This window comes from Musa acuminata, chromosome BXJ3-10, assembly GCF_036884655.1.
Source record: "Musa acuminata AAA Group cultivar baxijiao chromosome BXJ3-10, Cavendish_Baxijiao_AAA, whole genome shotgun sequence".
Taxonomy (NCBI): Eukaryota; Viridiplantae; Streptophyta; class Magnoliopsida; order Zingiberales; family Musaceae; genus Musa; species Musa acuminata.
Window position 1 is genome coordinate 29,712,830 of NC_088358.1, and position 27,489 is coordinate 29,740,318.

Consider the following 27,489-nt stretch of genomic DNA (forward strand, 5'->3'; position numbering starts at 1 on the left):
GGTGGGAATGGAGAGAGAAAGCCAGTGAGGTAGCCGAGTTGGCACAAGAGTAAAAATGTGAAGAATCAAGCTAATCGTCTCCCTGCAACGACAAATCTACCAATTAAAATTCTATATTGTTTTTTCTTGTCCCATAAGGGAACACCATCTGCGAGCCTATGTTCAGAATTCCCACCTTTCTTCCACCGTAAACATTGAGCTGTAAAATTCGAAGATGCTGAGCGACCGGGGTTCAACCTCTGCGTTGAGACTGGCTTTGACGTGTCAATGGTTGGCTATCACGACACTAAGAGCGTCAGTGACCGACTATTTGCGTAGTATCTAACCATCTCCTCGTTGACTCGGCAAAGCTGTGGACCTTAGAATTAATGCGAGTATTATAATCAACGCCGGGAGAGTGGACCCATTGAGAGAAATAGATTTTGGCTTCGTAAGTCATACGATGACCATTCACGTTAGCAACTCTGGTGATAAGATTATTAGTATAGGAGATGTGTGCTATATATGAATCACGAATGCACCAATCAATGAAGTAGGATATCTACCGACTGATCATTTCATTCAACTGACAACTTGATTCAGTTTAAATTAAATAGGAGAAACAGAATCATGGATGACTTTGACTTGGGATGTCAGCACTGGCAACCGACAACTTAAGCTGTAACCCGCACCTTCTCCTGAGTTGCAATTAGGTCTGACCCCCACCACGGGGACTGCAGAAGCTCGAGCTGCCACCCAACCAATGTACATGAATGAACCCAAAAAGATCCACGAGTGCTCACTTCCTTTCGACCTGAACACGAGTGATCCACGAGTCGGGGAAACAGTTATTAGAACCCTATAGCTATCTGTTGGTAAATCATTATGTCGTGATCGAGAAGTCAGTATGACTTGATCCGGTCCCCGATGCGCAGGATCATCCACGTGAACACTCGGGTGGTGAGAGTGAGCATCGGGTCGAGTTGGGTTTAAGTCTCGTCCTCTGAACGTGGTTTTCTCTCTTGACGAGTGGCCTGCTTCTTCATCATTAGGCTTTTGCACATAGATTGAGGTCAAAAAGAAAATTTTCCAAATTGACCCATCCGAAATTTAAGTTAATATTAAGTAGAATAAGAGTGAGTTAAATGTGCCCAAAAAATCCCTCCTACCTTATTGGTCAGAGGACTAGCTCTTATACCTGCCTAGGGTGATCGGTTGTATGTGATCCTTTAATGACTATTGACTTTCCAAAAGGACGTGATCCTTTAACGACTATGGACTCTTCGAGAGGGAGGCTTGTACTTTGCAGATGAGCGTCGATCGACCCTTATGGGATAGCACCGTGCTGCGTCATCTTGAGTTTTGCGGAACGAGTGTCTGACGCGCGACCTTGAAAGTTTGTTTATTTGTTTTTAGAGATAATGTCGAAAATAATATGCATGACAAAATGTTCCAATAGATTCGTCAAGCTGGACTCCGTAGTGGGCCGAGAGAGAGAGAGAGAGACTAGCAAAATGATATGGCCCGACCGAACAACGCCTACGTGCATGTCAGATTGTGGTTTCTTCCAAAACCGGAGAGAGAGAGGCAGCAGTGAGTACGTATTTAGTACTGAAACCCTGCACTGTGTGTTTCTGAAAGTGGGAGAGAGAACGTATCTGGTCATGGGAAGGTAACCTGCGGATCCCCGACAAAGAAGGGACGCTCTAACCAAATGTTGCGACGCGTCGAGTGCCCCTCCAATCGGCGCGCCTGAACCGGTCAATGCTGTGCTCATTTCACCTCCCCTTTTAATCGATGATCCACCGATTACACCAATTATCTATCTGTCGACGGGATCAATGCAAATAAATACATACATGCAACTCAATCGCACCTAATTATGACTAAACATAAAAGGCAAATAAAATGACGCGTCCCAAAACAATGAGAAACAAAAGCAATGGGCCCAATGATGGGTTAACCCTCTTACCCACCTTCGTCCGCCTCCAATTATGGGGAGGGTGAGATTGATGGTAAACCACGTGAAGGGCTGCCAAAAAACATATCGCTCTTGACAGCACTGCAAGCCACAGCGCATGGTCCGTTGAGACCGCCAAGCGGATCAGAAGAAGATGGTTAATTCGTAAATAATGAGAACGTCGGGGTGCTTCGTGTGCTCCATCCGGCAGTGGGGTCTACCCCGAAGCCCGAGATGGCTATAAGACGCCCCTCCATGCACGCTCGACAACTGAATGAACCAAGGAGAGATATCTTTAGAGAGAGAGAGAGAGAGAGAGGGAAGGAGGAGGAGGAAGTACTGACGGTGGAAACGACGCTCCGCTAGCAACTTCCTATCCGAGATCACCTCGTTTCTGAGCCCGAGCTAGCCAGTCGCCGCGATGGTGATGCTGAGCCAGGACGCAGTCCGTAATGTCATTGGTCTCATCGGTATAAGCTTCCTTCTCCACTATCCCTCTCACCCGAGTCTTCGTTTTCTCAGATAATCCATTTTCCCTTGATTTTATTGACCAAAACACGAATTCGTAAAACGTAAATTGGAAGGAGGAAAACCAAAAGAAACTCGTTCTCAGTCAGATCTCAACTCTCACCGACAAATGCATCCATCGATGTGTATGTAACTTTATTTCCCGTTTCGATTGCAGGCAATGTCATCTCCTTTGGTCTGTTCCTATCACCCGTGTAAGCTTCGATGACTCTCTCAAATCTTTGATTCGTTTTCTTCTTGGGGTGGGTGGATGGGTTTGAATCCGGAAAGATCTATCTGATCACGGCCGGTTGGGTTATGGCACTGCAATGTCTACAGGCCGACCTTTGTACAAATAATCAAGAAAAAGGCGGTGGAGCAATTCTCCCCTATCCCCTACCTCGCAACTCTCCTCAACTGCATGATGTGGTTTTTGTACGGGCTCCCCATCGTCCACCCCCACAGCATCCTCGTCGTCACCATCAACGGCATTGGTCTCGTGATCGAATCCGCCTACCTCTCCATCTTCTTCATTTATGCCACCCGAGAAGGCCGCGTACGCCTAACACGATCGCCTCTCTCTCTAATTTTCTAATGTACCGTCTTTAAAAAGGCATGGCACTGAGGAAGAACGCATATCAGCTGAAGGTGCTCAAGATATTGGCGGGAGAGCTGGCGTTCATGGCGGTGGTGGTGGTGTCGGTGCTCTTGGCCGCGCACACGCACGAGAAGAGGTCGCTAATCGTGGGGATCCTCTGCATCATCTTCGGCACCTGCATGTATGCCTCGCCGCTTGCGGTCATGGTAAGACCACACTGGAAGCACTGCAAAGTTCATGCTTCTGTGATAGCTGCTTTGCGTTTAATAGCCTATCCTATAATATGTCATGGACAAGGCACTCTGACCATGCAGGCATGTGCCATCGACGAACAGGGAAAGTGCATTTATGAACACATATGATATCTTTAGGAGTCGATGGACAATTTGTGATGCATGCATTTATGATATCTTGAATGCATTGTGGCAGAAACTGGTGATCCAGACAAAGAGCGTCGAGTACATGCCCTTCACTCTCTCTCTTGCTAGCTTCCTTAACGGCGTTTGCTGGACGACCTACTCCTGCCTCCCCTTCGACGTCAACCTATTCGTAAGAGCCTCGCTAACGTGATGTGATGTGATTTGATTAGGCGTAATGTTCAGACTCGGTGCAAGATGAACTATTGATATGTTGTGCTCGTGCTGCAGATTCCCAATGGGTTGGGTGCCCTCTTCGGCTTCTTGCAACTGATACTCTATGCTTGTTACTTCAAAGCCACACCGAAGAAGGATGCCAAGGCCGAGGTGGAGCTGCACAGTGCACGTGATGTTTAACTCTCACCGTGGTCGTACGAGGCGATCTCTGTCGACGCCTTCGATGTTTTATTTGCCGTCATCTTTGTCTTCTCATGTGGGTCGGAACGGTGTTTGATGCAATGAAGTATATCCTTTATTACGTTCGATCTTTCTTTTGACCCAATAACGTCGATCATAACGTTATTTTTACCAAATAAAAGAAAAGGCATCCGAAATAATGACAACCAAAATTATAGGAGGACGAATCCAACTTGTATAATCCAGTTAGATTAGCCGAATGGAGTTGGGAGACAACACCCTCGAGAGAATATAAGCAGAGAAAAAGAGAAGTTACAAAGCTTGCCAATCGTAACGGAAATGTTGGCTTGTCTATCATACTACGGACTCGTACTCGGTGGAGATCCACACGGATATGGGCTGCCATCATAGAACAACACTTGTTCTTCTTCCTCACTGCAGTAATATTTGCTGTGAGGATACCTCAGACGAGCAAGTCAACAAAACAGCTACAGTTAAACTGCCATCAAGACACTCGAAGCTATTGTGTTTGTAAGACATTAAAATGGAAGACTGTTTCTGATTTATAACCAAATCCCAAGAAAAGGATTATACTGAGATGAACCATAAGATTGGAAGCGATCGCAACACGAATAACACGCATTGCGAGCTCTGCTCGCATGGCCCATTCTTTTCTCGAGCAGTTTGCATTCTCATGTCCTCCATCAAAGCTGCGAGGTGTTCCTTATGATAACACAGCGACACCTATTCTGTTCCTGGATCCTGATGAGTGAGCTGTCGCTTTTCTCGAAGCTGTAAAATGCCTAACTGCAATTTAGCAACTTTGACTTCACTAGGGAAAATGTTGTGTGGGATTATAGAATTACATAAACTCACCATCCAAGAGTGCCCAAATCTCACTGGAAGATAACATTGATATTTATTCTTCTGTATTTAACATACGAGAAGTCTAGGCATAGACATTATTAGAACAGAACCGAATTAGCCAGCCGGTAACAGCTTAGAATGGACTGACCTTTATCAAACCAAACAGAGTTCAAATTGAGGTGTAATTAGCATCTGTCGGTTGACAAAGACTTCCACAGGATATCAAGGTTGAAGCCTGCAAGCAGCTTGGTCATGATTGCACCATGTTGTCCTAAAATGGCTTTATCCTAGCTGCCCCGCTTGGAGAATAAAAACACCACTTGCCAACAGCCTAAAACAAACAAAAACCATATTTATCTTGATTTGGTCAGCTTGCAGGGTTTTCCGTAGCGTCGCTGCAATGCCTGCTCACTATTCGACGACATTCACCAGCTCATATTCCACCAAAGACAAGTTATTATCCTCTTTCACAGTGAAATCGGCTGGATCAGTCGCTTCAACACGGCCCCATTTGTCCACTGCCAGTCTCATGGATCCCTTAAACATATCGATCTTTGCATTCCGGAGGATCAAGGTGGTCCCTGGCTTCATCAAGTCCACTGAAAATAAATCATGCCCTTACAAGTTACAGAAGTGACAGGAGGCATATAACTGAGAAGGATCAGCAAATATAACCGACCAAATAATCCTTAATTTAATTCACAGTTTAATGAACGCCAAAAGTCTAAAGATTGCAGCAAGCTCATGTGAAGGGAGGGGAAGACTCACTAAACAACAACCTACTTTCGCCACAATCAAGCTCATAAAATAAAGTAATGAAACATATAGAGTTCGCTAAATAATTCACAGATGATCCCATTGTGTAATGACCATAGTTAATTAAAAGAATTACTCGTGCAGGTTACCGGACAAGCATTTGCAAGCCCTGAAGCAAGATCCATGGAACTAAAATGAATAAGTGAAGCACTGGAAGTAAAGAAACTGTGAAACTGGGACCTCCAAGGATATCTCCACATTTAAGTGCAAACGGACAAAAAAGGAAAAAAGAAACAAGACAAGTGAAGCAGTGCACAATATTTAGAGGTGCAAATCTTTCAGTTCAGTATTGCGCCTCTTTTTCCTTAATTGAGATATTTTTCTCCTGTTATGGTGTTTTTACATATTAGTTCAAGAGAAGATTCTTGTAAACCAGAGGAAAACACCGTAAAAACAGAAGTATATGTTGATAATGATGCCCAAAGCAAACTTCCGATATAAGTTTATCAAACTTTATGTCTCAGACTGTTCATTTGTTTTAGTATTAAGGCTGAAATCTACAAAGCGATACAGTTTTTGAGAAAACCTCATGTCAGAAGAAGCATCAATGGTAGGAGAGAAGTTGTCAACTGAAAGCACTTTTCATAACACTAGAAACAATAACAAGAACAAAAATTAAAACAATCATGATCGTCATTACAAAACAATTGTAAATTGGGGTAGAACAACCATCTTTGACGGTCATTACAAATGAAATGCTGCCTTTTCTCAGAAAAGATTTGGTGACATTTTCTATACATGTATCATCATCTTGATTACTCATATATTTAATGTCTAAAAGGTCTTGCATGAGTACTGAAGAGTACATCAAATCCAAAAAAAAAAGAGGCTCGATAGCAAATCTATAATAAAGTTGTTCCAACTGAAAGAAAATAAGTTCTTTATGTGGAGATGCATTTTAAAGAGCACATATAAATTCTGATGGAAACTGGACCCAGATAATACAGGTGTTTCAAGTACGATCCCATAAGTCCTATTGGGGGAAACTACAATGGATTAAATAAAGATAGCAGTCAATAGAGTTAACTGTTATAGGTATGTTTACCCTGCTCGTTCCTAGCAGTGAAGACAATCATTCCAGTTTCATCACCAACCAAGCATTCTGCAATACGCATTTGCCGAACTTGAGGTCCAGCTGGGCGATTCTTCTGCATGACCATTTTGCAATCCACCACCTTCACTGTCAGGGTGTGCCCATTGGTCCCAGGACGCAGCTGATCAACCTTTGTAAAGACTGGTTTTCTCAATCCAGACTTCATATCAGACATTTCTGAGATAACCAAACACAGAAAAGATACTCACACTAGAAAAACCTTTATAATTCTCAGTGACCATTACAATACACCAATCATAGAGGACGACATCATTCTGTCACAGTAATTTAAAATGTTAACTACAGATGGTATAATTCAAGAACAAGCATATATGATGATGCTACTGGCATAAAACCATTACTAGCTCTTAGTGTCATAATATAGCTAACTTAGTGAAAGGAGGAGATAAATACAATCCAATCTACATATGCGATGCAGATAGCAGTCGGTGCCGCTATATGAAGTTCAACCTAACTGTGTACACAACAATAATGTTATATATGAACTCTAATTATGCACGCAACATCATTAAATGATGACTCCAGTACTATCATTTAAGCTAAAAGGGAAGTTGGATGACTTTGTGGCACGACCCGGCTATCTTTCATTAGCGTTTTTAACAGATGAGCTGAAAGCGCTTTGAATTTATCCACATAAATACCAGATTCTACCATAATTGTAGAAGCTGCGTTAGAGGCAAATTATAGCAACAGTCGAAGACTTCCTATACGAATGAACCAAGAGAAAATTTGACGAAAATTGTCATTATCATGGTCCGAAAAATTTCAAAGATCGAAATGGGCTAAAAAATTGCAATATTAATTCGATCGAGACCAGACAACGTTGCAGTCGACTTATTTCACTCTTTTACCGATCATTAAACAGAACCCAAGCGTGAGAATTCCCTCAGCAAAATAAAAATGGAATCTGACACTAAAATTAGAAGAAAAATGCAACTATTCCAGGTACGATATCAAAGGCTATGACACAGAAGAATTCAAATCCCTAGATCAAAAGAAGGCGCTTGAAAAAATTGAGAGCCAAAAGGGAACAAACAAGACAAGAAATCTGGAGATCGGGGCCGCAGTCGGAGAAGAAAACACGATCGGAGACCTAATTAACAAACCAATTGCAGATCGCAAGACGCAAGTTCAAAAAGATCACCCTTTTTCGTACAACCCAGTAGAGGAGACGGAGATCTCTTTCGCCGTCGACAGGGAAAGGGGAGACTTCGGGAGCTCGTCTCGTGAAGAAAGAAGGGAGCGTTCTTATAGCCGTTCGATCAGATTATCTCGGCCGTACATCTGGGTGGCAGCCGTCGCGAGAAGTGAGCACGTATGGCAGATGGTTCTGCATTCAATGAATTTACTGATATGGGCTTCAAATCCTGTTCGGATAAGGTCCCCTTTAACTTACTTTATCACCCATGTACTGGCTTTTATTTGTTGCCTTATATTGATACGTCGGAAAACGGAGCTGATCCGATACAAAAGACGTTGCGCTAACTCATCAACAAGCGAACTTGGGCCCACCGCGACTTGTCCAGTCAATAAATGATAAGGAATTCTAACAAAAGTAGTTCAAGTTTTTAGGGGTATTTGGGAGGACAACACTGATGCACGTGTTGATTAACCAGACGCTGAACACGATTTTGTTGTTTCTTTTGGTGTACGAAATCCCAACTATTTGTAGCTCTTAAATTGCACCGTCCAAATCCCTAATCCTCTTATCCGGCAACAGGGGATCTAGTGTAGCGAGAGAGATGTCGTTGACGAACTCGTGGGCCGCGGCAGCGCCGCCGCCTCCGGGACCTCTTCTCCGTCCTCCGAAACTGGAACCGTCATCGGGGGAGCTGCGCTTCCTTAGCCTCGCCGCCCCGTCTCCCCGGCGCCCCGCCCTGAGGAGAAACCGTGGCCCTCCCGCCCTCTCTTGTCAGCGCGGCGACTTTGCCTCCAACAACACCACCAGCGGCGGCGGCGGTGGAATCTGCTCCGATTGGGATTGGAACCGTTGGAACCAACATTTCTCCGAGACCGACCAGGCCGAGAGCTTTTCCTCTCTTCTCAAGGTAAGTGCCACCCTCGATCCACCACGGATGCCTTATCTCATCCCTTCTTCATGATCTTCGTTTTTTTTTTTTTGAGGTTTTTAGTGTATGATCGTGCAATATTGGCTTCCTTTTGAACTACATATCTGCACTATTCAAATCTAAAATTGAGGCAGTTCGAATGTATTCCACCGAGAAATTGAACATGTCAGCCTTGCTGAATCACAAACAATTAGAAAAATGCCGGACACGAACAGTTTGAAAGAAAAAAGGACAAAGACGATGTTTTCATAATGCAAAAGGAGCTACTCGTGCAGATTGTGTTTATTTGGTCAGGTAAACATAAGAGGATACAATAATTCAGAGAATGAGGATTGGATTTTGAGTTTTTTCCATATGGAACAGCAATTCTTCCACTGTTTTTGGTTATCATGAAACAATCTCTAGAACAAAGAAAGTCCTGAGCGAGATCTGGGTTGACGGCAGTGAGCTTCTGTGTGTGAATTGTGTAGGAACCAGTTTCTAGCCAAGAAACTTCAATACAGTGTTCCTGTATTTGATGTTTTCCTGGAAAGATGCACAGAGAAAAAACAAAAAGGTGGGTTTTTACAGACCTCTCTCGTCTTATGTTCATTGTCAATGTTACATGGTCGATGAGTTATAGTTATACACCAATGTAACAGTGTTCATTATCTAACAAATAAGTCTGATGCATCTATATCATTGGATTTAAAAGTACAAGCAAAAACCTGTGACTATCAAAGTGAACAAGATTATGTGCTGTAAAAGGTTTAAAATTAATAACAGAATTTCAGTGAAGCTGCAGCATGTGGATAGTATATCTGGGCTTCATGTGCATGAAGCCCAGATGCTTGCATTCATGATGCACAACCTTTTGTCATGGCAGCAAAATTGATAGTTCTGCTGTTGATTTTTAGAGGGGAAAATCTCTTTACTAGATCTGGCTGACAACTGATGATATGATATAGGATTTCACAGTTCCAAAATTATTTTTGATGTAGATCAAATCTGTCATTGGCTAGAGTTTTAAAATGGACTTTCTTTAATTAAATTGTTATGTCATCATTTCCCGTTTGTAAATTTTATTTCACAAAGTTTACCTTTTTTCTTTGTCTGACTTGGATTTTTAGCTTCTTTTCAGCACTATGTATGAATCATGTGTTTCATCACTATATACAACTGTTCTGATTCCAACTATCTTTCAGCATTTAAAAGCTGTCTTATGTAGGTAAAGTTATGTAAATATATTGTATTGTTGCTATTCTTAGTGTTTTTTGGATCTTCTAGCTGTTTACTGCCCATGGTGGTATAATGCATTTGAGAATACGCTATCCAACCATGGTGTTGGCCTTTTTTTTCTCGGAAAAATGCTGATGTGTCTACATATTTGTATGTTAGTTTCAACTTGAAGAAGCTGTTGAAAGGGAAGATTTTCTGGAAGCCGCCAAATTGAAAGCAGCTATTGCAGAAGCAACATCAAAGGACACTGTTGCAGAAGTTATGTCTGAGTTGAAGGCAAGATTTTTCTTCCTTCTGTTATAGAACTGCTAATTGAGGAGAGCTAAAAAAACACAAAATTGATTTCTTATATGCAGTATGCTATAGAAGAAGAGCGTTATCATGATGCATCAAGATTATGTATGCTTTCTGGGAGTGGACTGGTAATTTCTAGTCCTAATAAACTTTAATGCATCATGAATGTACTGAATTTTAATAAACTTTCTTCATTTACTTTGGAAGGGACAGTGTGCGGCCTATGACTAGGTTTTCTTTTTCAAATTGGAATGTTCATCTTTAGGTGTTTTCTTTTAGCCAACTCCACTGTTGTCTAAAATATAGTCTCACAAACCTGAGTTAGATAGAGCGGGGAGATTGAGAGTGGGTATAGAGAGGATGGGAACAAGGGATTTGGTGGTCATCATCATTGGTTTTATAGAGGTGGAAATTCAGGTGGTGTTGGAAAGGGAAGTGAGTGGGGGAAGCTCTATTGTGGAGGTTCAATACATATGAAAACATGTTTAGGTGTCTAGTGACCGAGGGAGTTCAATAGCTCCTAAGGACCATGGTGCCTGCTGACAGTGAGTAGCTTGTTTTGCAGAGGGCGCATGACCATATATATATATATATATATATATATATATATATATATATATATATATGTATATATGTATATATGTATATATACAAATACAAATATATATATATATACAAATACAAAATATATATATATATATATATATATATATATATATATATATATATATATGTATATATGTGCATCAAATGAATCAGCAGCTAAGGTCTTGCTTACGATGAGCAGCTAATGTGAAAATTCCGACTTTGTTTTTTGCCATCCTAAACAGAAATAGGTGAAGTGAAATTAGTGAATAACATGTCATGTTGGCATGGTGACCTATCCCTCTTGTCCTTCCTGCCCCTTGCATTCAACATTTAGGATTCATCTTCTTAGACATTTCAGATTTATTCAACCCATTTGTGGTGTATTTGTTTTATATATAACTAGATAGTGTGAATCATCTTGTGTCCACATCTTCTCCTCTTTATTCCAAGACACCAGCATCATATATCTCTTACCTTCTGATATGCTGCTAGTCAAAGCAGGTTATTCTAGATGATTTTTTTTTTCAGGTTGGTTGGTGGGCAGGCTGGGCAAAGGATTCTGGTGATCCTTTTGGCAGAATAGTCAGGATAACCCCTGCTGTTGGAAGATACATAGCCAAGAGTTACAGTCCAAGGTAAGATTCTTGAGTTCTCCTGTGAACCTAGATTAACCATTATAACCCCCAGAATTCTCTTTCAGGCAACTGCTAAGTGGATCTTCAGGAACACCATTATTTGAAATATTTCTTGTCAAAGATGATGATGGTAAATTTTTAACACAGGTACACTGATAATGATACAAGCTCTTCCTACTATCATATGGCCAGTTGTTTATTCACATCTGACACATGGTACTAGACAGGTAGTAGCACTGCAGCCAGTTAAAGAAACTTCAACCTTGGCTACTTCATCACCATCGAGAGGCATAGATGACACACCCATATCACCTTCTCTGAAATCATCCATCAAAGTTAGTCCAACTACCGATGAGGTTGGAAGTGAAAGTAGCAAAGATTCAGAAGAAGAAAACAAAAAGGATGCAGCTAAGATCAGGAATGTAGATAATGTCATTAATAAGGATTCTGATGAAGAAGGGCTGAAGAGCATTATAAATTTTTTCAAGGAAAGAATTCCTGGTTTCAATGTTAGTTTAGCAAACAACTCTGTCCAAGAGGAAATTAAGATGGACGCAGAATCGTCAGAGCAGTTGGTGCAGGAAGATGATGAGAAGGATGGGTCTCCTGAATATTCCATTAATGATGACAGTAAATCAGAAAATATTCAGGGAGAGATGCTTCCAGATAGTGAGGATGCTGACTCAGCCAATAAAAGTAAAGATATGGCCGTGAAGCTTTTTGTTGGTGGAGTTCTTCATAACAAAGATGATTCCATGACAAAGTCATATAAACGTATTCCTGCAGAAATGAAAGATGTGGAGAAGGGCTCATTCACATTGTATCTTCTTGGGCGAAGTTCTGATCCACATATTGTAGAAAGAAAGCCTGAAAAAATCAGGGTTGCTGCTGTTGCTACTCAATCAGCCTCAGATCTTATGCCTCCCGATGTTGCAAATGCATTCTTCAGTTCGGACAAAGCAATTTCAAAGGTTGGAAATATGTTTTCTTCAAAGGATAATGATTTCCTATTTCCTTGGAATTCATCAAAGAGTTACTTATCTGACTTGGCAAAAATTTCATTACCAAGTTTGGTAATGGCTAATGTTGAATTTTTTTCCCTTTTGATTTCACATTATTGATACTTGTGTTTTTAGAGTTATACATCTATTTGTAATATTGTCGGTTATAACATCTGAAAAGTCACATTCATACTACTAATACTATATATGAGGTGTCGAAAAATTGTCTGAAGAAGGTTCCTATATGGCAATAGGTTTACGTGAAAGTGGTCACTCCTAAATTCAGGGAGTCTCTAGATAGTGTGTAACAGCGATAGTTCTACGGAGGTTCTGACTCAAACTTGTTATTTTTATTAGGCAATTCCCTTTTCTAAGCGTTAAATTGTTGAATCAGAATGCATAGTATTTTTTTTAGTTATTTCTTTCGTTCTTAAATAATTGATTAATACATGTCTAAAGGTTAATATCTAAGAGAATGCTGTCTTTTTGCTGTCCTTTTATGCTGATCACCACATGTCATTTAAGGAAACTGTTTTGTTTTCATGGTTTGCACTTAAATGAAGCCTTTAGGGTGAAACGTTTTCTGATGATGCAAAACTCATTGTCGTTATAACTGAATTCTATATGAGAAAAAAGGTCATATCTCTGATAGCTGCTTTTATATCCAGGCTGTTGTCTAAATGGCTTTTGGCCTTGTTTCAGTTCATTGTTTTCTGCTTACTACATCTCAATTTACATATATGACTATCAATTTTCCTTATTTTCCGGTCTATTTTTCCAAATGCTTGACTTGTATTTCTCTAACGGGAGCTTCCTTTGGTTCAAATGAATTGTTTACTTCTTGATAGAAACTATTACTAATTTTTTTATATGTACTACATGATGTGATTGTAATTTGTGGCAACTTAAAGTTTGGATGGATTTTTGTTGTACATGTCTTTAAAAGACTAGACACTTCTTTAAATTCAACTGTGTGACGATCATTTTAGCTGCTTGGGATCCAGCTGATAAAGAATATGGATACTGGTGGTTCATTATTTTGTATGGGCCTTGTGAAGCGACTTGGGAATTATTTGTAGTTAGTTCTGTTGCTAGTTGGAGTGAACCAAATATGCTTGCTGTGTGTCTCTTGCCAACATGGAAGGTACTGCTACGAAGCATAGGGCATGCCACTTAGCAAATTTGTGCACTTACAAGTTGCTGTGGTGTAAGCATAGCACAGGCACCATGTTATCAGGGCACATTGTTTTATGTTTTTTATATTCTCCTCTGTTCCATGGACATATGATGTTTTGGAAGTGTGCTTTCGACTGCATATTTAAGTGCTGTATATGTGTATTGTGTGTTTCTTGACCAACTGAAAGCACATTTCAATATTTTTTAGGTCTCTGAAGAAGTTCGTGAGGTTATCAAGCTTGCAATTAGCCACGCTCAGAGAAGAAATAAACTTTCAAAAACTACTGTTTTTAATCGAATCATTACTGACAATAAAAGCTTGGATCCTTTTGATGGTAAGTTTTTCAATGCTGGGTAATTTTTCTGTAGAGTATGTCATGACCATTGTTCTCTTCCATGCAGGCTTGTATGTGGGTGCTTTTGGTCCCTATGGTGTTGAGGTGGTACAGATACAGCGCAAATATGGTCATTGGAATGGTACTGATGAATTGGGTTCTGACATAGAGTTCTTTGAGTATGTTGAAGCAGTAAAATTGACTGGGGATCTAAATGTTCCAGCTGGCCAGGCATGTAGTTTGCTATCTGATGCTTTTTCAGCCTTCTTTCTACAGTTAGGTTTGTTTCTGATTTTTTCTTGTGAACAGGTGACTTTTCGTGCTAAAATTGGGAAGGGAAATCGTCGATCCAATCGTGGGATGTATCCAGAGGAGCTTGGTGTGGTAATTGTCTCTTGATAATCTCCTAATCAGTATCTGTGCTTTAGGAAGCAGCAAAAGATTGGCAATGTTTTCAGCAATAATAGCCTTTGCCACATTGGTGATTTATTTGATTGAATCTTCGCAAAGTAATTTTACAATTCGTAAGAACACGAAAACTGTTAAAACCAAGGATTGAAATACCGTACCGTACCGGTGTTTCGAGCTTGGCTCGGTATGGTACAGTACCATGTATCGAGCGGTACGCCAGGGCGTACCAAACAATGCACCTAATTTAGGTGTAAAATCTTCCAAATTAATCAATAGTATCTAATTAGATACTTAATTTAGGTATACCTAATTTAGGTGTACCGGGCGGTACACTTATTCGATACTTAATAGTATCAAATTTTGAATTAATCAACATTAAACATACTAATCATAACATTAAAGATTTTAATTACTCTCTAATTAAATAAAGATAATACATACCTTTTGATTAGAAAGTTTTTCTTAATCTTTCCAAATTAGCTTCGATTCAATTCACAAATCGTTGTTTTGTAGAGTTTAGGAGAGCACAAATGTGAGAAAAAAAGAGTTTGAGATAGTTTAAGAGAGTATGAGAATGAAATGGAGTGAAATAGGGGAGAAGAAGGGTTTAAAACATATGAGAAAGGGCTCCAACGGTCAATTTGACCGTTGAAGCATTGTTACCAAGCTGTAACGGTCGATTTTGATCGTTACCGAGTTGTAACAGTCGATTTTGACCATTACCGAGCTGTGTCGGGCGGTAACGGTCGAAATTTTGACCGTTACCGTCCGATATAACCTTGTATCGTCCGATACGGGGTGCTTTTAAGCGTTCTGCCCGGTAACGGGCGGTCCGTGTATTGGTAACTTGTTGGACTGGTATGTACCGCCCGTACCGGGCGGTATCATTCGAAACTGTATGCCCTGGTTAAAACTCATCTTAGCATCTGGTTTTGAATGCAGGTTGCAAGTTACAAAGGCCAGGGTAGAATAGCAGAACCTGGTTTTAAAAATCCACAGTGGGTTGATGGAGAATTGCTTCAGTTTAATGGCAAGGTAAACATACATCTGAGGCTGCCTATTTCTAATTATATGCATTTATATCACTAAGGTGGCACCATTCAAAAGTTGACGTAAAAATTAGGATTGAATGCTTGCTAAACAGATGGCAGACCTTTTGAAGTGGAAGAAGTGAATACTAGTTGTAGGATAGGCACGACAAAAGTTTAAATCACTTCATAATAAATGAGATCAGCATGGTCGTGGTGATTGTTATCATGGTTTTGTGACTTTAGATGATCTGATAAACTGTTGCTTGATGCAGCATGTTAATTAAATAAGATGGGAAAAATACAAATGAGTAGTAATTAACATGGCAAAAAATAAATGTAATTCAATGTAGCAAGGGTATGTGGAAGGAGGGAAGTTACAGGGCGAGAAACTGATGCATTGCAAGAAGAGGAAGGGATGCATCAGCTGATGATCATGAGCATTTGAATCGTATTGTTCATGTGATGAGTGTTTAGCGTGTTCCTAAGCAACTTGAATTGTTGGCACTCAGAAAAACTATAATGGGTTTTACAAAATAATTTTTGGTTTTGATCCTTAGTTTCTTTATAACCACTGCATTTCAGATGTCTGACAAGTTTGACATCTCTTACTGAACCTTATAATCTCAGCAATATTTAGCCTTTTGGGGCAAGTTTTATTATATTGAAGAAAGTTACCCTAATAACTAAGTTTGTATCCCAAAAATGCAAAACCAGCAAAACAATTGTGATTTTCAGTGTTGGGATTATGTTTACGCAGGGTTTGGGGCCATACGTCCGAGGCACAGAGCTTGGTTTTCTCTATGTTGTACCCGAGCAGAAATTTCTGGTCTTGTTTGAGCGGTTGAAACTCCCCGATTAATGCTATCGTGCAGATCGAAATTTGCATCCAGATATAAGCAAGACTCCTCCGGAACGGCTTCGGTAAACTGGCTTTTGATCGATAAAGGTTTTTATCTCATTCTACATGCCAGGAAATGGTTGTTCATATGTCAGCTAATATGATTAGCTCCTGATGTTGTGTTCTAGTTCCAAAGGAGGATCTGATAGAAAGGCTGTTCTAGTTCCCAAGAAGATCTGATGGAAAGGTTTTCTTTCCTATAGATTCTTTTCTTGTCGTACACAAGGCATGTAATTTTTTTTGTTTTATGTTTCCTAAATATGTTGATAATGTTTTCACTTCATCCGACATAATTATATGCCTCGCAGCCATTAGTAAATACGAATGCCCGTATCGGTTGTTTAATAACCAGTCTATTGGATCGGCTAATGCTTTTAACTTGGGAGGGGTGTCGGCCCGTATAAGGCTGTGCATAACGTGGAAAGGATAGGAGGAAAGCGTCACGGTGGAGCGCGTAGCTCTCAACCAATCGAAAGACACAAAAAAACTGATGTGTACCACCACGACTTTGTAGCCGACCTCGGTCATGAGTTGCAGATGCAGTGGACGCTTAGCAGTATGTTTCTACTCTCGTATCTCGAGTTCCCCCGGTAAGTCGTGGTGCATGGTTGGTTGGTCGGAATCCAATTTATCGTCGTCGTAGCCCAATCACATGTAGATACGCGGTGATGCGCGCCACCCGACCCGGCCGAGGACAAGCGGTCGTACCCATCAAAATATGGGGCGCTCATAATATAATAGCAAGCATTTAACCGAAAGGCGAATTAAATCCGTTTAAATTGGAGAGTCAACTCGTCACAGACTGTCCTCGTCCTTCCAAGCTTACATTAGCAACATAGTGGACACGTACAGCCCGAACCACTACTTTCCCAAAGATATAAAGAACTTTTATCACTTTCACACCCACCCACCATCCACTCCTAAGGACTTCGAGAGGAATCATCACCCACTGACCTGTTGCTAAAGCCGTCGTCCGAGTATTTATATTGTAAGACGATAAACAAAATCACGTAAAGGGCTCTATCATCATTATGAACACCAATTCTTTATTTGGTAAATTAGACAGCACCACGAGGGATTCTCTGGCACGAGGAAAATTCTATTTGGGCAAAGCCAACGATCTCTAAATTCTTTACCGTCGATTGAACTAACGTCGTAACGTGTGGAGTCCACATGCCATCCATCCGTCCGCCTGTTAATTCAAGTCGAGCGATATCCAAAGGCAAGAGAAGCAGGAAGAGTAATAAATGCTCGCAGGTAGGAACTTAATGCGACTCGTGTGCTCACGCTATTCCTCCCGACGCCGTGCTGGTGGTGGGGGGCCACCGCCAGCCCAGCACCACCCACCGCCATGAAATTGAAGTCCGGCGGAACCTTCTTCTCCTCCTCCTCCTCCTCCCTCATCACGACAGCTTCCTCTCCATCAACATCAACATCAACATCATCAACTTCAAATCTATTCTCTCTTCTGCTTTTCGCATTGTCTTGTGTTCCCGCTAGAGTTGATAAGATACCTCTGATTACAGGGTCTCGTGAGGTTTCGGTAGAGAGAGAGGACCGACACTGGTCGAAACGAAAAAGGCTGTACGCAGAAGGTTGCACACATTCGTGACAAAATGTCTCATGATATATAAACGAGTACAGCGTCCTGTCAGAGTTGACAACTCTTTTCTGATTGACAACTTTAAGGAACAATCTACTATAGAAAGTCGCTGCCTTTGTCGAGCATGCCTCGTGCTAAAAGCCTACAACATTAACATTAAGCAGTAGCAGTGCAGCGATCGGATTCCCATGGAGGACACACAGCTCTTGCCACCCGACTGCGGTCCCCACTCCGCAAGCAGCAAACGCTTGCGATCGAGCGAGTTCTCCTTTTCTTCAGCCCCACTCCTCGTCTCGCCAAGCAGCGCAGGGGGGGGGGGGGGGGTGGGTTCGTTTTGTATGAGCCACCAATAGTTGTAAGATTCTGAGCAAGTTTTGTGCTTGTACGTTTTGCAAAAGACAACACGATGGGGTGGCATCTCCAAATCACATTTGTTACTGTCAGAATGATGCTATCTTCTCAAGGCGGAAGAATCCGAGGCGCGATCGAACACCTGCTCATGGAAGCTCACAAGACGGGTATCACGTGAGTGTGTCGGTCGACTGATGTGCGGTGAGATAGCACGGCCTGGTCCACAGATCGATGTCAGGAGTCTTTGGTTTGTTGAACTGGTTGTCGTGGTCGATCGAGCCCTTGCGATGGGGTGTCGGCGCCGGGAGGTTGATCAGCGTCTCTCGGTCCGAATGTCGGTTTGTGTCTCACTGTCTAGATGCTGGTCGATGACTCCAAGGTCGGAACGCTCGTGACTCGAGGATGGTTGCTTTCCTGTAAGAATGGCTTTTCGTCGGGTGATTGTCGATTGTGGACCCTCCGACGAGCAAGTTAGCAGTGTGTTGATATGCTATTTTGCCTCTCCCTGGGTCGGATGCCGACCCAAGGTTTTTATACTATTGTACAAGGGTCGGTCGTACGCGGGTTTGGCGTAGTGATCGATCCTCGAGAGGTGAGATTATACCTTCGTGTGGCCATCGTCTCGGGCTTTCCGGGACGGGACATACCGAGCAACGCCTTGATACGGATTCTGGCTTAGCGCATGGGGGTGCTCCTCTTGCTGACATGACTGTAGCATGACATGGTGTCGATCGTGACGAAGCCTGGACTCAAAATATGCCTTATCACTTCTCCCTCCTTCCCCCCCCCCCCCCCCCTCGAGGCATGCCATGGAATGTCGTGGTTGTATTGATTGCTTGCGAGGGGAAGCCAGATTGGCTCATCGTGAGCCAGTTCGGGGGTGACGCCTTATGCTTTGGGAAGGATTTGCATCGTCCGTCGGACGGCTGGGTCCATGCAGGATGATGTTGGCGAGTCATTGGTCAGGAGACTGAATTGTGTGAGTCGGGAGGAGATGATCTGTTGGCTGAGTAACTGATCTCAAGTTCAAGCTTATGGCTGGCGAGTCGCTGGCCAGGAGATCGAACTGTGTGATCCGAGAGGAGATGACATGTTGGCCAAGTAATTGATCTCAAGCTTGGGCTTGTGGCTAGCGAGTCACAAGTCGGAGGACCGATCAGGCATGACTCGAATAAAGACTAGCTAGTCGCAAGTCGGGAATCGATTTGGCGTGACTAGGATGAAGACTGGGCCTGTAGGTCGAGGATCTGCACTCGGGCTCAGGCTGGATTGGTGAGTCGCAAGTCGGAGGATCGATCTGGCACAACTCAAATAAAGACTAGCTAGTCGCAAGTCGGGAACCGATCTGGCGTGACTAGGATGAAGACTGGGCCTGTGGGCCAAGGGTCTGCACTCGGGCTCAGGCTAGACTGGTGAGTCACTAGTCGGAGGATCGATCTGGCATGACTCGGATAAAGACTGGCTAGTCGCAAGTCGGGAACCGATCTAGCACGACTAGGATGAAAACTAGGCCTGTGGGCCGAGGGTCTGCACTCGGGCTCAGGTTGGGCTGGCGAGTCACAAGTCAGAGGACCAATCTGGGGTGACTCGGATAAAGATTGGCTAGTTGCAAGTCACGAACTGATCTTGTGCAACTAGGATGTAGACTGGGCCTGTGGGCCAAGGATCTGCACTCGGACTCAGGTTAGACTAGCGAGTCACAAGTTGAATGACCGATCTGGCGCGATTCGGATAAAGACTGGATAGTCGCAAGTCGGGAATCGATCTGGCGCAACTAGGATGAAGACTAGGCCTGCGGGTTGAGGGTCTGTACTCAAGCTCAGGCTAGACTGGCGAGTCGTAAGTCGAAGGACCGATCTGGCGCGACTCAGATAAAGACTGGCTAGTCGCAAGTCGGGAACCAATCTGGCGCGACTAGGATGAAGACTGGGCTTGTGGGCCGAGGGTCTGCACTCGGGCTCAAGTTGGACTAGCGAGTCGCAAGTCGGAGGACCAATCTGGCACGACTCAGATAAAGACTGGCTAGTCGCAAGTCGGGAACCGATCTGGTGCGACTAGGATGAAGACTGGGCATGTGGGTCGAGGGTCTATACTCGGGCTCAGGCTAGACTGGCGAGTCGCAAGTCGAAGGACCGATCTGGTGCGACTCGGATAAAGACTGGCTAGTTGCAAGTCGGGAATCGATCTGGCATGACTAGGATAAAGACTGGGGGGCATCATTGGGTGGGGCGCTGGGGTTTGCCCGGGTGCCACCATGCCATGTGGCGCGCCTGGTGGAGCGACGCAGGGACCGAGGGGAAACTTCTTGTTAAAAATGGCTTCTAACGGGAGATTTCGAGTAACGAGATGCCTCTGGCAGGAGCTCCGAGACCGACGAATCTGAAGAATCCAAGGAGTTATGATGGGTTTTAAATGCTACAACCATCTCTCTCCTTGGGAAGCCCAATCGTCGTCTCGTAGTGGATTAGCCTGCTCTTTATAAGCTTCTTCCAAAACAGTTGCCATCATTTTTTGCTCGGCCCTTCCTCTAGCGCAAAACATGTTGGTGAACTAATGTGCCGTGGCTGGTGAGTCAGCACGGCCTGGTCCATGGGTCGATGTCGAGAGTTTTTGGTCGGCTAAGCAGGTTGCCGTGGTTGGTCGAGCCCTTGCGATGGGGTGTTGGTGCTGGGGTGTTGATCAGCGTCTCTCGGTTCGGATGCCGGTTAGTGGCTCACCGTCTGGACGCTAGTTGACGACTCCAAGGTCGAAACGCTTGTGGCTCGAGGATGGTCGCTTTCCTGCAAGAATGATCTTTGTCGGGTGATTGCCAACTGTGGCCCCTCCAACGAGCAAGTCAGCAGTGTGTTGATCTGCTCTTTGCCCTCTCCCTGGGCCGGATGCCAACCCCAGGTTTTTATACTACTGTATGAGGGTCGGTCGTACGCGGGTTTGACGTGGTGATCGATCCTCGAGAGGTGAGATGGTGCCTTCGTGCGACCGTCGTCCCGGGCTTTTCGGGACGGGATGTACCGAGCAACGCCTTAGTACGGATTCTGGCGTGGGGGTGCTCCTCTTACTGACATGACTGTAGCGTGGTATGACATCGATCGTGATGAGGCCTGGACCCAAAATATATCTTATCAACCGCATCGTTTCTTATCATGACCCATAAAAAAGAAGAAGAAGAAATCATATAAAATCATCGTCACAAGAGATCAAACAATACCATAAAGGAAGCATTTACCACCCACCACCATGTCAAACATTTATAGGTGAATTAATCATTCACGCCAACCTCATGCACGAGAAATTTTCTTTCCTGACCCGGAGAAAAACAAGTATTATCACAAAGGACCGGAAACACATGCTATAACTCTCCATCTATTTTGATCGATCCCATATATAAAATTATTATTATTATTATTATTTTGTTAGGATGGATTCCCCTTGAGTAGTTTTTTCCCCTTTCATTTTTTTATCCGGCAAAAGAAATCCAAGAAATTTTTAATTAGATGGACTCACTCAATCTACGATTTTAGGCAAGTCCAAAGCAATAATGTATTTTATCTAGTTAATATCATTTTTAAAATATAAAAATTATAATAATAATAAAAAGAAAACAAAAAGAATCAGATTGGGAGTCTGACAAAATTCCCCACCGGGGATTTAATTGGAATGACGCCATGTGACATGATCCGATCGCCAGCCTGTCGCCTTGCTGGACCTGCCAGCTGTCTGCCTCCTCGTAATTATACTCCCAAACACTGTATTAACTCTCCTTCATCCCAATTAATTAAGCTCACCATAAATAAGATTAGGACCACTCTCCCACTCGATGTCTTCGGTTAGTTCCCAAGTGGAATCTCGGTACTTGAGGATGGCCTCATCCGCTGTCATCGACGGCATGTGATCCTTTGCAGCGTAGTACCACTACTCTCTGGCCAAGGAACAGGACAGCTTTGTGGACATCGCTGCCATTGTCGGAGCTGCGAATTCAGTGATGGAGTTATTGCAGCGATCTCATCGAGATGTCGCTCCTGGATTTGATCGAGCCTCGGTAGCATTCCGATCGACGTGCCCAACGAATGCGACCATGACCCGACACCGTCTTCCTTTTTCTAACATCCGACATGGCGTTCTCTTTTCACCTACCGTCGCCCTGGGCGGGTTTATCCTTTTGTTTTCTCGCCGATAGGGGTAGTTTTGTCATCTAGTAATTTATCCCACATAATTTTCCCTTGCATCAAGATCACAGCCGTCGATCCGACGGATGTGACGGCCGTATTGAAGGAGGAGTAGCTTAAGATGGCCCCATGTCATCATCGCCCGTCGCCGTAAATACCGGTTTTGCCCTCCGCCGCTGCGTCAAATCCCTGTTCTATGCCCTCCTCCGATATATATTCTTTGTCCTCGAGGTCCCGACTTCTATGGTCTCGGCTGGAATTCTGGAGCTCAGATTTCCCACTCTCCGTCGTCTCCCCCGTCCGAAGATTTCTGTCGAGGAGTTGGAAATCTGCTGACGCTTCTCTGATGTCGGAAATTTAGGGTAAGATCTTCCCTTGCAGTCTTTTATTGTTTTCTTGTTTCCTTCCCCTGTTTTGGATCTTTGGAACCGACGAGTTTGTTCCTGTATTATTGTGCGCGGCAGATTCATTAGAAATTTAGCTGGCCCCATATTGAAAAATGGCTTCTTTGTGGTCTTTTTTCCTACTGTTGTTCAATTTTCATTCTAGCCGTTTAGGTCGATGCAGTGAGATCCAGGAGGAATTTGATTTTTTATGAATGAGGTTTTAGGGATTGGACCGATCTAAGGAAAAAAGTTGCCCCTTTTCTGCTGCTCTTTTGTATGCTGATCTTTTTTTTTATTCGAAGCTTCCCACTGTTCCATTTGTTCATGAATCGAAAATTAATTTGGAGTTGTTTTCTCCTGTGGCCGAAAGGCGAGGACCCTAAGCTTTTGATTTTTTTTTTTTTTGGTTGTTTCTTTGTTTATCCGTTATCAGTGATCGTGTTTGTTTGGATCTTGGTCGGTTTGCCCTTCGTTGAATTCATCTCATCATTTATTGCAACTCCGAGTGGGTAATTGATTGAGCACGAGATGAAATGTTGCTTTCTTTGTTTTCATGATTGCGTTATATGTTCTCTAAAGAAAGATCGAATCTTTTGTCTTCTGTGATTGCAAATATTTGCAGAGTTTCCTGTTATATTTTCATGATTTTGTACATGCTTCTGGTTGTCCTCTAAAGGTAGATTGGATCTTTTTTGTTCTTGGAAATATTTGCAGAGCTTCCTGTTGTTGGACCCGGTTCCTCCCCTGGTCTGGTCAATTTCTGCTTCCGTGATCATGCCAGGAATCCCAAGGGATGGAATCGTTGTGAACGAGGCTTCTCATGAGTTGAATTCTTCTAACGTCAAAGAGAATTTGTCCACCCAAAAATCTCCGGATGCTTCTCCGAGCCGAAAGACTGCTCCAGGTGAGGCTGTCAATGTGCCCGTTGAGACTTCTAATGAGCCGTCAATTGAGCAACTTTATGATAATGTATGTGAGATGGAAAGCTCTAGTGACGGGTCACGGTCCCGGCACAGCTTTGGTTCTGATGGAGAGGAGTCGAGGATTGATTCGGAGCTGCGCCAGCTAGTAGGTGCAGAGATGGAAGCTATCCGAGTGATAGAAGAAGAGGAGGATGGCACCAATGTGGGAGAAGAAATACAAAATGGTTCTGATGGTAAGAAACAAGAGGATACCGAGAAGGTTCATTCTCCAAATGTGTCCTCTGGATCATCTAAGAAGTCGAGAAGGCCTATGCAGTTACAGTTGGAAACCAGTATATCCGTGAAATCTGACACAAAGAATGGAAGATCCCCTGACAAAGATAATGAGAATGAAGTGACGGCTAATGTTGGAGTTGGCCGTGCAAAGAAAATAAATAATCGTTCGAGGGGAGATGCAAAGTCGCATAATGGAACCGCCGACCCATCTGACACAGGTTTAGACAACCCTGATCTAGGGCCTTTCCTCCTTAAGCATGCAAGAGATTTAATTGCTTCTGACAACCCAAGAAGAGCCCTGAGGTATGCCCTCCGAGCAGCCAGGGCATTTGAGAAATGTGCTGGTCAGAAGCCAAACTTGGACTTGGTCATGAGCTTGCATGTTATAGCAGCAATCTATTGCAGGTTAGGAAAGTTTGGGGAGGCTGTTCCTGTTCTTCAAAAGTCTATTGAAATTCCAGTCCTTGAAGAAGGCCAAGAGCATGCCCTTGCTAAATTTTCTGGTTATATGCAACTGGGCGACATTCATGCCATGCTGGGTCAGCTAGAGAGTTCGATACAATGCTACACCACGGGGCTACAAATTCAGAAGCAGACATTGGGAGATATGGATCCTCGGGTTGGTGAAACTTGCCGTTATTTGGCTGAAGCTCATATTCAAGCACTGCAATTTGATGAGGCAGAGAAGTTGTGCCAGATGGCTCTCGACATCCATAGTGAAGGCGGCGAAGCAGCCTCTCTAGAAGAAACAGCAGATAGGAGACTCATGGGTCTCATCTGTGACACCAAGGGCAACCGTGAAGTGGCTCTTGAGCATCTAGTGTCAGCAAGCGTGGCTATGGTAGCTAATGGCCAGGAAACACAGGTGGCTTCGGTCGACTGCAGCATAGGAGATATCTATCTCTCACTGGGTCGATATGATGAGGCTGTCTTTGCGTATCAGAAAGCACTGGACGTCTTTAAAACCACAAAAGGAGTTAACCACACCACTATTGCCTCTGTCTTTGTGCGACTTGCTGATCTGTACAATAAAATAGGAAAGTTTAAGGAATCTAAGTCTTACTGTGAAAATGCTCTCCGCATTTATGGAAAGCCTATTCCAGGGACCTCTTCAGAGGAGATTGCCGCCGGACTGACGGATGTGTCTGCCATATATGAGTCAATGAATGAGCATGAGCAGGCACTCAAGTTACTTCAGAAGGCCTTGAAGATGTATAATAGTTCTTCTGGTCAACAAAGCACGATTGCTGGAATTGAGGCACAGATTGGTGTACTATACTATATCTTAGGGAATTATGGGGAGTCTTATGCTTCCTTTAAGAGTGCAATAGCTAAGTTTCGTGCTTGTGGGGAGAAGAAGTCTGCTTTCTTTGGAATCGCTTTAAACCAGATGGGCCTAGCTTGTGTACAGAGGTATGCATTAAATGAGGCATCAGAATTGTTTGAGGAAGCAAAGAGCATTCTTGAGCAAGTATGTGGACCATATCATTCTGAGACACTTGGAGTTTATGGCAATCTTGCTGGAACCTATGACGCAATGGGAAGGTAGTCTCTCTTTAATGATCGTGGTTTTTGTATGTTCTTTGGCTCTTCTCATCTTATTTTCATATTTTAGGAACAGAGTGTTTGTATATTAGTCTTTTTTGTTCTTAAAATATGAATCGAAGATGATAAAATCTTTGAATGTTAACATCTCTTTCCCCCTTTGCTGATTTTTTTCAAAGTCTAGAGGAACTCTAACGTCCATGGTTGTGTTATGTCAATCATAGTTGATATAGATCATAAATGACAAAAAAAATGATATTTTGTTCTTACATGTTGAATGTCGTTATCCTGATACTTGAAGGCTATTGGGTACACTTTGCCTACTAACTGAGAATTTTGGGTATCAAGACAGATCATAAAACGTTTTTGGTATCATTCAGGTGAAAATTTGATGGGAAAAAATTATTAACGACGATTTTATCTGAGAAGAGTCAAAAGTCATGATATACAATGTTAAACAAAAATAATCATGGACATCTATTAATTTGCTTCTATGTGATTCCTAAAGTTAAATCTTAAATTATAATCACTAGTTATTAGGATTGTGTTATATTTGTTCCCTCATCACTTTAATTGGTTTATCTTTCAGTCAAATAATGTGATAGAACAATGGACTTTGTTTATAAATAAAACTCTGGCTTGATCCTTTGACTTATCCATACATGCATGTGCTCTGCAGCCTCTCGGAAATGTATTAACTTTCATTATCATGTTCATGCGTTTTTACAAATGGCCATCTGGTCCACATAAAAGCCTGTGTAAAAGTGAATCAGTTCTTGATATACCGATCATCTTAAATGGTGGAAGCAGAATTTTGAACCAATAATATTGTGGTGGGTATGGCTAAGTTTGTACCAGTGGAGAAAGATGTAGGGAGTGATTTACTAATTCTGTAAGACGCTTTGCACATAATTTCTGGGCAGGAATGACTAGTGGCTCTTGTTGCCCATGTGATTTCAAATCATATCAATTCCTATGAAGAACTTTTCAATAATCACTTAAACTTTGATAGTTTAATGCATTGCCTTCCTTTAAAAAATACATGTTGCTGATTGTACATCTTGTTGGTTGATTATTCCCTCAATGCAGGTTGGATGAAGCCATTGAGATCTTGGAATACATTGTCGGACTCAGGGAGGAAAAGCTTGGAACAGCTAACCCGGACGTAGACGATGAGAAGAGGAGGCTGGCCGAGTTGCTGAAGGAAGCCGGGAGAGTCAGGAACAGGAAAGCCAGGTCACTGGAAACTCTCCTTGACACCAATCCACGCGTTGTAAAGAAAGATGCCACTCTGCATGAAGCATGATGTATATTTCCAGAATTAACTGTTGATGCACTGATTCTTTTTAATACTCTCTATTCTTGTACTCCAGAGGACAGAGGGCTGTGTGATTGCAAGATTCTGTTGTATATGTGTCATTATAATGGTTACTCGACCGGTTCTTTTGATCTTTTAGATAATCAAATGAATTTTCATCTGAATTCTACATGCTAGTACTTGAGATTATGCTTCATATCATACTTTAAGCCCAATTATGGATCATAGGAACTAACTTTATTGCATTGTTAACCATAAATGAAAAGAAAATAGAGAATTAAGTGTATTCGGGGCACTCCTAGAGGAATTCTACACCTTGTACACCATGATGGTGAAATATAAGAACTGTGGGACAGGTTAATGAGCTGTAGGGTTGCCTGAATGATAAGTTTCTAATGGTATAAATAGGGTGTCTCAGGATTAGTTTAGTTGGCTGAAAGCTGAGATTGGACAAAGAACAAGTCATACATCACAAAGATATCCATTAGACTGATCATTTACGCTACATGAAACAAACTATGGTACATAAAACGTCGCTATGTGCTAAAACAAACTAGAAAAGAGAACTTGAAAGATTCTTCGGAACGATGTTATAATTTGAAATAGTTCTCAATGCTTATGATGGTAACATTCAAGACACAGAGAGCAAGT

The 27,489-nt window shown here is 42.6% G+C and overlaps 4 protein-coding genes across 7 annotated transcripts; 3 read left to right on the forward strand and 1 right to left on the reverse strand.

Moving 5' to 3' along the window:
- The first annotated feature begins 2,225 nt into the window (after positions 1 to 2,225).
- On the forward strand, positions 2,226 to 3,938 carry LOC103969828 (bidirectional sugar transporter SWEET6b-like). The gene is made up of 6 exons (XM_018819653.2): positions 2,226 to 2,409; positions 2,625 to 2,661; positions 2,786 to 3,002; positions 3,089 to 3,250; positions 3,474 to 3,593; positions 3,692 to 3,938. The coding sequence occupies exons 1-6, from the start codon at positions 2,361 to 2,363 to the stop codon at positions 3,815 to 3,817; spliced, it is 711 nt and encodes a 236-aa protein (XP_018675198.2). The 5' UTR covers positions 2,226 to 2,360; the 3' UTR covers positions 3,818 to 3,938.
- Positions 3,939 to 4,713: 775 nt separating this feature from the next.
- On the reverse strand, positions 4,714 to 7,907 carry LOC103968763 (uncharacterized protein At4g28440). 2 transcript variants are annotated; one of them, XM_009382071.3, is made up of 3 exons: positions 7,759 to 7,907; positions 6,546 to 6,770; positions 4,714 to 5,283 (listed from the first exon to the last, which is right to left on the reverse strand). In XM_009382071.3, the coding sequence occupies exons 2-3, from the start codon at positions 6,766 to 6,768 to the stop codon at positions 5,096 to 5,098; spliced, it is 411 nt and encodes a 136-aa protein (XP_009380346.2). In that variant the 5' UTR covers positions 6,769 to 6,770; positions 7,759 to 7,907; the 3' UTR covers positions 4,714 to 5,095. The 2 variants fall into 2 exon arrangements, with proteins under 2 accessions (XP_009380346.2, XP_065025704.1); XM_065169632.1 differs by lacking the exon at positions 7,759 to 7,907 and having other exon boundaries at positions 6,546 to 6,788.
- A 406-nt stretch (positions 7,908 to 8,313) lies between these two features.
- LOC103968762 (protein EXECUTER 2, chloroplastic) lies at positions 8,314 to 16,553 on the forward strand. 3 transcript variants are annotated; one of them, XM_009382070.3, is made up of 11 exons: positions 8,314 to 8,662; positions 10,061 to 10,177; positions 10,258 to 10,323; positions 11,312 to 11,418; positions 11,484 to 11,565; positions 11,646 to 12,389; positions 13,804 to 13,930; positions 13,998 to 14,161; positions 14,240 to 14,314; positions 15,284 to 15,376; positions 16,130 to 16,553. In XM_009382070.3, the coding sequence occupies exons 1-11, from the start codon at positions 8,357 to 8,359 to the stop codon at positions 16,229 to 16,231; spliced, it is 1,983 nt and encodes a 660-aa protein (XP_009380345.2). In that variant the 5' UTR covers positions 8,314 to 8,356; the 3' UTR covers positions 16,232 to 16,553. The 3 variants fall into 3 exon arrangements, with proteins under 3 accessions (XP_009380345.2, XP_018675197.2, XP_065027982.1); XM_018819652.2 differs by lacking the exon at positions 15,284 to 15,376; XM_065171910.1 differs by lacking the exon at positions 10,258 to 10,323.
- Positions 16,554 to 22,577: 6,024 nt separating this feature from the next.
- LOC103968764 (protein KINESIN LIGHT CHAIN-RELATED 2) lies at positions 22,578 to 27,002 on the forward strand. Its single transcript, XM_009382072.3, has 3 exons — positions 22,578 to 22,752; positions 23,491 to 25,520; positions 26,610 to 27,002. Exons 2-3 carry the CDS (start codon positions 23,551 to 23,553, stop codon positions 26,824 to 26,826), a joined length of 2,187 nt encoding a protein of 728 aa, XP_009380347.2. The 5' UTR covers positions 22,578 to 22,752; positions 23,491 to 23,550; the 3' UTR covers positions 26,827 to 27,002.
- Positions 27,003 to 27,489: the final 487 nt, after the last annotated feature.